At 41.9% G+C, this 13,987-nt stretch overlaps 1 protein-coding gene across 2 annotated transcripts in view; it reads right to left on the reverse strand.

Moving 5' to 3' along the window:
• Positions 1–13,987, reverse strand: part of PREP (prolyl endopeptidase) — a 171,819-nt gene that overhangs the window by 94,728 nt on the left and 63,104 nt on the right. For both annotated transcript variants that reach the window (XM_079939836.1, XM_079939837.1), the window contains 2 exons: positions 12,069–12,278; positions 7,981–8,102 (listed from right to left, as the gene is read on the reverse strand). In XM_079939836.1, the coding sequence (XP_079795962.1) occupies positions 7,981–8,102; positions 12,069–12,278 (332 nt within the window). The remainder of the gene's footprint in view (positions 1–7,980; positions 8,103–12,068; positions 12,279–13,987) is intronic.

Here is a 13,987-nt window from a genome sequence, read left to right on the forward strand (position 1 = left end):
TTCCCAATACTGTGTGCTACTACAGCAGTGCGAGAGAAAGGACATCAACCCCAGTACTCTATGATGTGTTGCCTGGTATGCCAGAAACAGATATACCAGAAAATTCTAGGAAAAGAAAACCCATTCAAAGTAAAAGTAGTAACGGAGGTCTCGACATGCTATAGCCACTCTTGTTTCTCATGTACCTCATTGTTTCTCTGGCACATAAGCTCGGTTATTTCAGAATCGACTGTTTCTTTTCTTTTTTCCCCCACTGAGCAGTTAAGAGGGGTAGCTGAGAAAAGTGATTGACCAGCAAATCCAACTTCTACCACAAAACCAACCCTCTCCTATCAGGAGCTGTTTTATGAATTCAGAGCAGCGCTACCCGCAGGCTTGCTCACATCCAGGTCTTTAGTTCGGCTTCCTGACTCTCTGCCTTCCCCACCAGGCTCTGAGATGTCCCTGCGTGCCCATCAGCCTGATGGAGATCCTCACTTCATGCAGTGCTGGTGAAAGAGAGGACGTGGGCCGTGAGCCTCGGACACACACAGTCCAGGGAGGAGTCCCCCTGGGACTGATATAAGGACTGCCACTCCTGTGATGAACAGAAGGAATCAGCCTCCAGGAGCCAGTGAAAAGTGCAGGACCCCCTGGGACAGCACGGTGAAGGGTCACCAATCAGAACACATGCTGGCAGCCTCAGGTTCAAGTACCGAAGTTAAGGTCAAGAGGACAACGGTGTCTTTAGAATGAAACACAAACTGAACGTGGTGGGTATTCTGTCATGGGCCCCCAAGCCTCTATGTATGACTTTAAAATGTTTACATAGGGCTTCCCTGGTGGCGCAGTGCTTGAGAGTCCGCCTGCTGATGCAGGGGACCCGGGTTCGTGCCCTGAGCCTGTGCTCCGCAACGGGAGAGGCCACAACAGTGAGAGGCCCGCGTACTGCAAAAAAAAAAAAAATTTTATATAAAATAGTTTACTACAGCCAAAACATCTTCCATCAGGGCCAGAGCCTGCCCATCTCTTCTCCTGAGTACCACCTGGCCCCGGCACAGTGGTGGACCCAAGGTAATAAGGGCTTCCAGGTATCTGGGGAGTAAACGCATGAACTGTGCTGATCAGGAAAAGGGCTGCTGAACAGTACTGCTCAAGCAGAAACCATCCAACAAGAAAGGGGCAGGTGAGGCAGAGTTTCCTGAAGAACATCTGACTTTACTATGTATGCTCTGTAAGGCAACGCTGGGTGCACCGGCGTCTGTCTACAGGGTCTTTGTGTGTGTGAACCTCAGCAGGGGAAGGGGGAGTACAGATATTTACATTCTGAGTGCCCACCATGAGTCAAGCATTAGGTAACGTTAATATATACGAAATATACATAAATGTGTACAAGTTCATATATAGATATATGTGATATACATAAATGTGTACACAAACACAGTTGACCCTAGAACAACTTGGGTCCACTTACACACAGATTTTTTTCCGTAGGAAATGCTACAGGTCCAGAGTCGATTGAACCTGTGGATATGGAATAGTGGATACGGAGGAACCGCATATATAAAGGGGTGATAAGTTATAAGCACCCCTAACCCCTGCATTGTTCAAGGGTCAGCTGTACATACATATTTTAATTACTAGGGAACACAGTGAACATATAAAGATGGTTTATGGAGATATGTGATACCTATTAAGGTCAAGATTACCTTTGTACAATAAAATTAGGTTCTCAATGTAGGATTCAGCTAGATAATCACAAAGAGGCTGGGCATTTTCTTCTTAATCCTTTCTCAAGGGACTTGATACATTTTCAGAATCTACACTCTAGAGCACCCTCTGCTGGGAAAAGTGCCTCAACATGCTTGCTTTGTGGGTTTTTTATTTTTCTCCAAATGCTCTACAAGTCACCCGTGTCCCCTGCATCAGCAGGCGGACTCTCAACCACTGCGCCAACCAGGGAAGCCCTACAAGTCACTTTAAAATAGACTTTTTTTGTCCAAAAGAACCTTCTAAAACATGATTATTTCTATCCTCCCACAATCCTGCCCTCCATCTGAAACGTCAGTCTGTCTTACATAATAAGTGACATCACTGTGCCTCCAAGCCAGATGCCAGGTATGTGTTTCATGTTACCCCCAGGGGCACAGCCGCTGGAGGTGCAGGAGGGACCAAGGGCAGGAGGCCCTGGGCTGGCAGGTGAGGAGGGCAGTGGGGAACACTGCCTGCACGTCCAGGATGGAGCGACCCGTGGACGTGGCTTCCCCTGGAACAAGAGGCACCAGGAAGGTAGCTGGACTCCAGTCATCTGGAAAGGAGCCTGCTGAAAAAGGATGGAAAAGGGGGTGCCAGAGAGGCATGAACCTCAGGGGAATCCTGCTGGGAGCAGAAGCTGTGAGCGGAAGGGAGGACGATGCAAAAGGTCAGCCAGAGAGTTTACTGTCCACACGAGCGAACGACAAAGTACACAGGTTCCCAGAATCGAGGGGATCTCACTGCAAAAGGATCACAAAGAGCTGGTACCTAGAAACCCCTCATGACCGCAAGCTGCCAGAAGACATATGCACAAACAGCTCCGGATGAGCAAAAACCCTGTTCCCCTTCTCCAACTCCTCCCCCTGCACGGCCACTGTAGAAACTAAAACACGATGAATGGCTGAGGGGAGGGAACAGGCAATCTTGTCACTGCTCAGAATGGCCACTCCCCTGCCCCCACCCCGTAAAACTTAAATTCTGACGTTTCAGTCTGACCATCCATCGGTTGCCTCCTGCCCCTTTATATTCCCTCCTTCCTGTTCCCATCCCCCAATTCTCAAGCAACCACTGATCTGCTCCGTGCCATTATAGACTACTTTGCATTTTCTAGAGTGTTATATAAATGGAATCAAATACTGTGTACTCTTTCTTTTCTAGCTTCTTTCACAGAGCATAAGTACTCTGAGATTCATCCCTCTTGTTCAGTGTATCAATAGTTCATTCCCATAGTGGTGCAGCCACTATGGAAAACAGTAGGAAAGTTCCTCAGAAAAACTAAAAACAGAATTGCCTTATGATCCAGCAATCACACTCCTGGCCATATAGTCAGACAAAACTAGAATTTGAAAAGATACATGCACCCCAATGTTCATAGCAGCACTATTTACAATAGCCAAGACATGGAAGCGACCTAAATGTCTGACAGATGAATGGATAAAGATGTGGTGTATATATACAATGTAATATTATTCAACCATAACAAAGAATGAAATAATGCCATTTGCAGCTACATGGATGGACCTAGTGATTATCCTACTAAGTGAAGTCAAAAAGAGAAAGACAAATACCATATGATATCACTTATATGTGGAATCTAAAACATGACACATGAAATTTTCTACAAAACAAAAACAGATTATAGACCTAGAGAACAGACTTGTGGCTGCCAAGGGGAAGGGAGGGTAGGGGAGGAATGGATTGGGAGTTTGGGATTAGCATATGCAAACTATTATATATGTACATATAACTGAATCATTTTTGCTGTACACCAGAAAACTAACACAACATTGTAAATCAACTATACTTCAATAAAATAAACTTAAAAAAAAATAGTTCATTCCTTTTTATTGCTGACTAGTATTCCATCATAGGGATGTACCACAGTTTATTCACTCATGCACTTGTTAATGGATACTTGGGGTGTGTCCAGTTTGGGGCTATCATGAACAAAGCCACTATGACTACTCATGTCCAAGTCTAGGGAACAAACATTACCTACCCCACCTGCTAGTCCCCCACGTGCTCACGAAACCTGAGCTGGGGAGAGGGAAGAAGCAAGTGAACTGGAGAGTTGATATTTTGTTTTGAGCTGCAATGGACCTTTAGTAACAGTTCAAATACTCTAACGTGTCCAGAAAGCTATGGGTTCTGCCGGGTGGATGTTGTCCTAGTGGGGACAACAGTGGGGAAACTAAAGCTGCTTCGTGATAGTAACTTGACGGGCGGCTCAAGCCAAGAAGGACCTGTCCATGTAGGAAGGCAGAGGAGGTATCTGTGAAGGAAGGAGAGGAGTCACGAGGAGATAGCATCTAGGATATAAAGAGAAGTCCTCGGTGAACCTGGATTGCAGCAGCCAAAAGGGAGGAGGAGGGCAGCGCACCAAAGAAATTCAGAGACATCCACTCACTCAGCCACACCCACAAAGCCCAACCCTCCAGGGCCTATGAGATGCTGTGATAAATCCTCCATCCACAGACTGAAAAAGGCGCTGAAGGAAACTTAGGTAAACAGACTTGGAGAGATGATGTGACTTGCCCAAGGTCACACAGACAGGACTAGAATTAAAATCTCCTGATTCGTGCTCCAGTACACCCCCATCACGATGGTGCTGGCCCTCCATTCAGAGACACTGTTGAGTGAGTGTATTCACGAAATACCAGATTCAAAATGACGATCCTAAAAGCCACCACTTGAAAAATAAAAGCAACAACTGCAGCACGTGCATTTGCTGTGCGGTTATGATCAGGACTACTGCTTTTCTCTAAGGTGTGGGTCACTAAATAAAGCCTGTCAGGAAACCGTCTGCTTCACTTCCAGTGAATGCCCGGAGCGCTCATTCGTACACCAGGCATGGGCGCTTCTGGTCCAGCCAGCTGACAGCCCACCAGCTTCTTGGACCCCATGGGCTTTATCACACTTCCTTGACAGGTACAAGAAACTCGTACATCACGACTTTTGGCATGACCTAGATTTTTCTGACTTGGAACTGAATCAATTTCAGGGCATACCTGAGGCTTCTGAAGGCTCAGAACTATAGCACCCGTGTTTAAGTGACAAAGTTGCTCTTCCACATAGCAAGAAGGTCCTCTCAACAGAACCTGCCCAACTAACCCTGGCCACTGGAAGGCTGATGTCTAACAAGACCCCCTAAGCAGCTGGAATACAGCTTAATGAAACCTATACCCAGTTTGTGTCTACTAAGCCTACTGGTTTGCTTACAGACTTCCTCTGCATAATTTGCTCATCAGGGCCCTGATCTAGTATAAAGTTCCTTAGGACACACTGTACACATCCCATTAGCTTTTTTTTTTTTTAACAACTTCATTTATTGCTTCTGTGCAATACAGATGCCATCTCTTCATTTACTGCCATTCTTTAAACGGTCATTCCTGCTGTTTTCGCACAACTTCTTACCTTTCAACAAGGGAGGCAGAGTGCTGGAGGTTAACAAGATACAGGCTGTGGGTCTAACATACCCAGCAGGCAGTTCCAGCCACGGACCTGCAAGTTAGTCACCTTCACAGGTACTTTACTTTGTCCATGCAATGGAATGATCACCACCCTACCACGGTTACGGTAAAGATATTAGACAAGTCACACAGAGTGAATATCTACTGAGTGAATGGTAAAAGGATCATCCAAACTATTTAAATTTGCTTTTCTTTTCAGTTGCCTAGTAGCAGAATTGAATATACATACATATATATATATATATTTTTTTTTTTTTTTTTTTTTTTTTTTGCGGTACGCGGGCCTCTCACTGTTGGGGCCTCTTCCGTTGCGGAGCACAGGCTCCAGACACGCAGGCTCAGCGGCCATGGCTCACAGGCCCAGCCGCTCCGCGGCACGTGGGATCTTCCCGGACCGGGGCACGAACCGGTGTCCCCTGCATCGGCAGGCGGACTCTCAACCACTGCGCCACCAGGGAAGCCCAGAATATACATATATTTTAAATGCATATACGGTATGTTTCCACTGTATTTAAAAAAACTGGTGGCTTATAGCAGCATTATTCACAATAATGCTGTGGAAACACCCCAAGTGTCCATTGACGGATGACTGGATAAACAAAATGTATATGCACACAATGGAATATTATTGAATTTTTAAAAGGAAGGGAATTCTGACACATGGTACAACATGGAAATAAACCTTGAAGATGTTATGCTAAGTGAAATAGTCACAAAAGGACAAATACTGTATAATGACATTTACATGAGGTACCTAGAACAGTCAAATACATAGAGACAGAAAGTAGAATGTGGTTACCAGGGACTGGGTGGAAGAAGGGATGCAGAGTTATCACTTAATGGGTTCAGAGCTTCAGTTTCTCAAGATGAAAAAAGTTCTGGAGACAGATGGGGGTGATGCTCGTACAATAATGTGAACGTACTTAATGCCACTGAACTCTATAAATGATTAAACTCATAAACTTTATGTTGACGATTAAAGGGATAAGTTTTACGTTAGCTATATTTTACCATGATTTTAAGAAGTAAAAAGAAAAAAAAAAACTAGCTGTTTCAAGCAAACGCTAATAAAGAGATGTGAGCAACTAGTTGCATGTGTACTCTACTGCGAAGCTTGTTTTCTTCTGGACTAATATGCTAAAGTACATCAGTTATTCCGGCACTCACTTTCAGTTGTATTTCATTTTATCGACCATATAATTTTACCTTGATTAAAACAGGTCTGCTGTAATGTTTCCCCATCAACATCTCTCCCCCCAAAAAGGTGAAAAGAAACACATGACCCAACATTACAAGATGTTTTTGGTAGCATATTTACCTCCCTAATTGCTTCACTCAGATGAAGGTAAAAATGTGTATTATTTTATAAATAAATACCTACTATCTGCAGAATGCAGAAGCCTTGGGTATGAGAAGTTGGACTAAGAAGAAAACTTAGTAGAAACAATCTACAAATAAAGTCAGAAAAGCCATTAAAAACAAATGTGAGAAAACTGACAACAGTAACTACACAAGAAACGCTTGTAGGGTGGGGAAGAAGTATGCAAAAAGGGCACAGTTTCAAACAGGCAATAATATGCAAGTCTTATAAATTCACTTTTAACAGACTGCATTAAAGTCTGGCAAACCTCTTCTATTAAGGGCCAGAAAGTAAATATTTTCAGCTTTCAGGGCCTCCTTCTGTGGCAACTAGTCAAGTCTGCTCTGGCAACTTGAAAGCGGCCACAGACAAGTAAACAAATGGGCGTGACTGTGCTCCAGCAAAACCCAATCTACAAAAGCAGGCAGCTGGCCAGACTTCGGCTGAGGGCAGTAGGCTGCCAACTGTGGTTCTAGAGAATCAAAATAAATACAAGGACAATTTGGAATAAGGTATATTAACGGACGTGGACTAAAAAACCGTGGATTCATATTCTATCCCCCACTGAATCAGACCCATGCACAGAAGTTCAAATCTAAAATACCCCTTTCTTACCAAAGTTCTAATTGTGTCCCCGAGAAGGGGTAAGAGGCTCAATGGGCTTCAAAGTTTCTAGTGGATTCCTCATTCCCACTAAAATGGGATGATAGCCCACCTATATGAAAACATTCAGAATGCTTTTCTTTCTTAAAAAAAAAAAATATATATATATACATCTTAGTACCCAGAAATGAGCTAACAAGAGTCCAATTCTTTCTCTAAGCACCTCTAAGTTATTTCACAGGCGATTTGTAAGATACAGAATAAAATCTGGGACAGTAACTACAAAGACATCACTTCAACAGAGGTTGGTTATTATCAAGACCCCTAAGGAATGTATGAACCACCTATGAGATGCATAAATATCCAAAGGGTACATATTTTAATGTAAAAACAAGAGAACAAGAGGCATGAAGAGCACAGTTGTGTAAAAAAGAAAAACACACACTCTCTCTCCTCCTACATTCTCACCTGTGTATACAAAGAAAAGTTTTGGAAGGAAACTCTCCTCACCTCTGAGAATCAGGATTCCAAGTTTTGAAATGGTCATGTTTTACTTTACGTTATTTTGTACTTTTACCATTTTACCATAAGCATGTATTACTTTTAGTATTAAGATTTTTATGTTGAGATTACAGTTAAAAGATTTTTCACCTTCATTATTAAGAGTCCATTTGAGTACTGATATTTCTAACAAAAGAATATTCACTCAAAGGACTTCCACCATCTGTAAAGATCACCACATAAGAAGAATATTTATATACACAATCCAAGAGAGATGGTGTTTGTGGGTAAAATCTCACGGTAGAACGATACCTCAGCTCCACCCATCCACTTAGGCTCATCAGGAAACTCAGCACACAAAATATCTTCTGACTGATCAGTCCCCAAGACATGGTAGCAGAGCTTTTGGTGGAGATTGGTGGATGTTTCTGTGCCTAAAGGAATTAAAAACGTACACTGAAATGCAGCTGACAATTTTAAGAAAGTCTATTCCTCCCATACTGTACAATGCTAGAAATATTTAAAAATCTAAGTATCTGGTGCGGGACTGTAGGATACAAGGTTAATATACAAAAGTTAATCACTTTCCTATATACTAACAATGAACAAGTGGAATTTGAAGTTAAAAACACAGTACCATTTACGTTAGCAGCCCCCAAAATGAAATACTTAGGTATAAATCTAATAAAATATGTATAAGGTCTATAGGAGAACTACAAAACTGATGAAAGAAATCAAAGAATAACTAAATAAATGGAAAGATATACTCAATATATTATGGACAGAAATACTCAATATTGTCAGGATGACAGTTCTTTTCAACTTAGTCTACAGATGCAATGCAATCCCAATCAAAATCCCAGCAAGTTATTTTGTGGATATGGACAAACTGATCCTAAAGGTTATGTGGAGAAGCAAAAAACCCAGAAGAGCCAACACAATACTGAAGGAAGAAAACAAAGGTGGACAACTGATACTACCTGACGTCAAGATTTATTATAAATAATCAAGACAGTGTGGTATTAGCAAAATAGACAAATGGATCAAGGGAACAGAGTAGAGAGCCCAGAAACAGACCCACATAAATACAGTCAACTGATCTTTGATAAAGGAACAAAGGCAATACGATGTAGAAAAGACAGTCTTTTCAACAAACGGTTCTGGAACAACTGGGCAACCCCATGCAAAAAATGAATCAAGACACAGACCTTATACACTTCACAAAAATTAACCCCAAATGGATCACAGACCTAAAAATGTAAATGCAATTATAAAACTCCTAGAAGATAACACAGGAGAAAATCTAGATGACCTTGGATTTGGTGATGACTTTTTAGATACAACACCGAAAGCATAACCCATGAAAGAAATAACGGATAAGCCAAACTTCATTACAATTAAACCCTTCGGCTCCACGAAAAGACACTGTCAAGAGAATGAAAAGACAAGCAAATATCTGATAAAGGACTGTTATCCAAAATATACAAAGAACTTTTAAAACTCAACAATAAGAAAATGAAGAACCCAATTCAAAACATGGGCCAGAGACCTTAACAGATCTTAACCTCACCGAAGAAGAAATACGAATGGAAAATAAGCATGTGAAAAGATGCCCCTCAGCATATGTCATCAAGGAACTGCAAATTAAAACAATGAGATACCACTACACACTTATTAGAATGGCCGAAACCCAGAACACTCAAAACACCAAATGCTGGCCAAGATGTGGAACAACAGGAACTCTCACTCATTGCTGGCGGGAATGCAAATGGTACAGCCACTTTGGAAGACAGTTTGGCAGGTTCTTACAAAACTAAACATACCGTTATGATATAGGAACTGTGCTCCTTGGTAGTATTTACCCAAATGAGTTGAAAACTGACATCCACACAAAAACCTGTACAACGGATATTAACAGCAGCTTGATTCATAATTGCCAAAACTTGGAAGCAACAAAGATGTCCTTCAGAGGTGAATGGATAAACAAACTATAGTACATCTAGGCAATGGAATATTATTTAATGCTGAAATAATGCTTTTTAGTGTTTTTATCAAGCCATAAAAACACATGGAAAAAACTTAAATGCACATCACTAAGTGAAAGAAGCCAATCTGAAAGGCTATATACTGTATGATTCCAACTACATGACATTCTGGAAAAGGCAAAGCTATAGAGACAGTAAAAAAGGTCAGTGGTTGCCAGGGGCTGGCAGGAGAGGGAAGGATGTATAGGTGGAACACAGGATTATTAAGGCAGTGAAAACACTCTATGATACTACAATGGTAGATATGTATCGTTACGTGTTTGCCCAAACCCATGGAACGTACACCACCACGAGTGAACTCTAATGTAAACTGTGGATTTGGGGTGATTATGATGTGTCCATGCAGGCTCATCTACTGTACCCTCTGATGGGGTTGCTGATAATGGGGCAGGCCATGCATGTGTGAGGGGCAGAGGGTATATGGGAAATCTTGGTACCTTATGCTCAGTTTTGCTGTGAACCTGAGACTGCTCTAAAAGATTAGATCTATTAAAAAAAAAAGAGAGTTAAGTATAAGTTGGGTATCACCCTGGAAATAACCACATATATTTGCTGATTTTGGAGGCTGATTTTCTTCAGGACAATGAAGAAAAAAAGGAAGATAATACCATAACATTAAAAAAAAAAAAAGCTTAACTTGGTGATTTTCCATGGGTTTCCAGGAACACTGCTAACAGCACATAGCCAGAATTGCTTAGCCTCATTTGTAAGTCCTCCACCACACAACCTGAAAGGCTGTCGAGGTCTTCCGAACAAAAGGACAGCAAAATTACAGCTGGGAGAAGATGCTGGCTCTCTTAAATCAACCACCATTACTAATTATTACTATTTCTGCCAATGGAAATTAAGGCTAGATAATAATTTCCATGTTTTTCACAAGTTAATAACACTGTTCTCTAACAAGAAATGGCCAGTTATATACTTTTTTGGTCTCCTAGAACTTGGAAACAGCCAACACTTTCTAACTCAGCAGCACTCTTCATACAGGCAGCTAATTCAGTGTACAGAGCACAGAGGTCTTTCTTTAGCCAACATCCTTGAATAAAAAGCCTACTCTTAGCTCCTCTTGTAGCTCATTGGTGAACTAAGAAAAAGGTACTACAGTAATCTAATCCAAGGCAGCAAAAGCTATTGATAAATGCAGCTGAAGGAGATGAAAAGTATTATAGCCTTATTCCCAATTCAACTGGGGGGAAAAGAGGAAAAAAGCCTATCTAAAGATGACAAAGATACAGCAATTCATGATAAGGGGACAGCATGTGCAGGAGAAAGCACTGGACTAGCCGTGCTTCCTGCCAGCTCTAGGCCCTGCAACAAGTAACTGAGACTCTGCACCCCAGCTCCAAAACTCCAGCAAAGGGATGGCAGCCCACCTGTAAAGATCAACCAAGACAACATGAAAATGCTGTACACCACATGGAAATATGGAGTAGCGTAAAGAAGATGATGTCGACAGCTTGTACCAGCAAGGTACAAGCTACAGGGCCCTTCCTGCCTGGGAAGGTGAGAGGTGAAGGAAGAAAGAGGGACCACTTGCACACAATAGGATCTTTGTGCAATTGAAGCAGAGAACAAAGGTGTGTCCTGGTAGTTAATGAGGACAAAAGCATCAAGACAAGTGTGACCGACAGGTGACCTGTAACTTCTGAGCAGAGAAAGAGATGTGATTCCTGCAAAATTTTATCATCACTCAACATCATTAAATAAGTTGGTTTTGTTAAAAAAAAAAAAAAAATCCATCTTCTCCATGATCCCCTTGGGAGAAAGAATGCATATGTGAAGAACGGACGGCGATAAAAATGGCCCCAATTTTTCACAGTTCCCTGTATCTCTCTCCCAACCCCTTGAACAGCAGTTGGTCCTGTGACTTGCTTTGGCCCAAAGAGTGCAGTGAAGTGATGTTCCAATAGCAAGCCCAGGCATCAAAGAGGTCGTGCCTTTCAGCTCTCCCCCTTGGAATCCTGCTGAGCTGCCATGTGAACAGGCCTGGACTGGCCGGCTAGAGAATGAGAGACCACATGGAGCAGAAGTGATGCCCCAGACATGTGAAAACGTCACGCTAAGATCAGTCAACTGACCAGCAGCTCATCTCACATACATGATAGAATTCAGCTAAGCCCAGAAGAACTGCCTGGCCAACCTGAAGACTCACAGTGCAAACGAATGGTCGTTATTCTGAACCACAAAGTTTTGGCAGGAACTGTTACACAACTACGCTAACAGATACAACGTCCTTCCAGGAAACATGATTCTAGACCAAGCAACCTCTATGTGGGGTTTAGCTTCTTTCTTTAAGTCGTGTGAAGTCACACTTCATTTCATGAAAAAGGTGCTTCATCCGAAGTCTCAACCTACCATCACTTTTCCCATCCTGTTGTGGGTATGCGTTGTAGAACATTCCCTTCCCATCGTGGGTCCAGGCCATACAGCTGAACTTGACTCTTTCGAGCACATCTGGAAGCTCTTTGGCACCATCGACTTTCATGAACTTGATCGTCACCCAATCTGAGCCACTGGCACTCAGACCATAGGCAAAATATTCACCATCTTCACTGAATGCATAGCCTAAGGGACACACGAGAAACTGTCAAATGGTGAACATGGGGACACCACTCCCAGCCTTGCCCGCTGCCCACTGTGCTGTCTGACAAAGCTCTCTGTCACACATGGAAGCAGAATGTGGCGACAGGAGGAGCAGGCAACTGGCTGTGAGGAATTCTGGGGGCTCACCCAGGTTTCCCAGGAATTTGCCTTATGACCTTGGACAAGTTTCTTAACCTTTCCAGGCCTTAGTTTCTTCATCTGTAAAATGAAGTAATAGATTATATGACCACTAAGATGCTTCCATTTAAAAATTTTCTATAATTCAATAAGCAGTTCACTTAAAAGTAGAGCTCATCTGGGTTTATACTTGGAAGGAGGGGGGAAAGGAGTAAGGACACTGCTTTTAGAGTAATGACTGAGTGTAACAGAACTAAACTGGAGCCGTTACATAATTTTTGGAATGGACTCCAAACTACTTGAAATCCCTCTCTACAACCTCGTTTTCTGAGCATTGCTGGCGCTCCAGGATTAATGTCCACACCATCTGACCACTAAAAGCCCAGGTAAATGAAGCCTGAGGGTTTGCAATGAAGACTCATGCAGTGCACATTCCAAAAGTGACCGTGAAAAGATAAGGAAAGCAACACCACTGATGGACTAATGCACTGTCCCCCATTCTTTGGGGCCATCACAGACGGAATGTTCTAACCACTGTGGAATGCTTCTTGACAAATATTTATATGTTTCTATTAGCTTTATGATTATAAGGAATGTGTAGTGTTTGGTACCAGATACTGACACCAGGGATTTCCTCTTATGATGTCTGTTAAACTTCACTGGGGGTTAAAAATTATCCTAAGAAACACTATTTTCACGGGTTTCCTACTATTTTACGTGGAACTTCTACTAGTGAAAAATAAGGTTAAAATTTCATAAAACCTTCTTATTAATCACTTATAATTCCTATAAAGTATCCAGGCTCAAACGTATATAAACGTAGAAAAGAGTCAAGAATGTGATGAGGAGTAAATATTCACTTTTTATGCTACATAAATTATATATAATTTTAAAATTTTCAGGAAAAATGTAAATAAAACACTTGGACTTGAAATATATGTTTAAAAAATCATATACTATCAAAAGAATCTGAATGTCTACCTATACTGTGACTTCCCTATAATATCATTTTCAGAAAACTCAAAGACTGAGACTAAGTCCCATGTCTAATTTACCTTGCCATCCATCAGGGTCCGTACATGACAAGCATTACATAAAAATGTTACTGGAATGAATTATCAGAGTGAGAGGTGAGACCCTGTTATAATGAAGTCCTCTGGATGAGTTGCAAGATAGACCCTGGTTAAAATGAAATAAACTTCTATTTAGGGTGTATTACTGCACAGAATCAGTGTATTAAATTCACTCACAACTGATCTTCATTTCCAAGACCAAATTCATGGAAGAATACTGACAATAAGCTGGCTGGCATCTTATTTCCAATACCGATTACTCTCAATACTAACGAGATTAAAGATCATCGTGTACATACACAGCCTATTGGGGGAGAGGAGGAGGAAGTGCTAAATGACTGAATGCCTTTATAAAAGGGTCTTCTCACACAGATCTGCTGGAACAGGCCTCTTTAATTCCCACCTAATCAGTTACAGGACTTCAGCGTTCCAACTGCTCAATTCTGTAGGGCTGAACCTACACTTGTGCTTTTTCTACAA

This window comes from Stenella coeruleoalba (assembly GCF_951394435.1).
Source record: "Stenella coeruleoalba genome assembly, chromosome: 12".
Classification (NCBI taxonomy): Eukaryota; Metazoa; Chordata; class Mammalia; order Artiodactyla; family Delphinidae; genus Stenella; species Stenella coeruleoalba.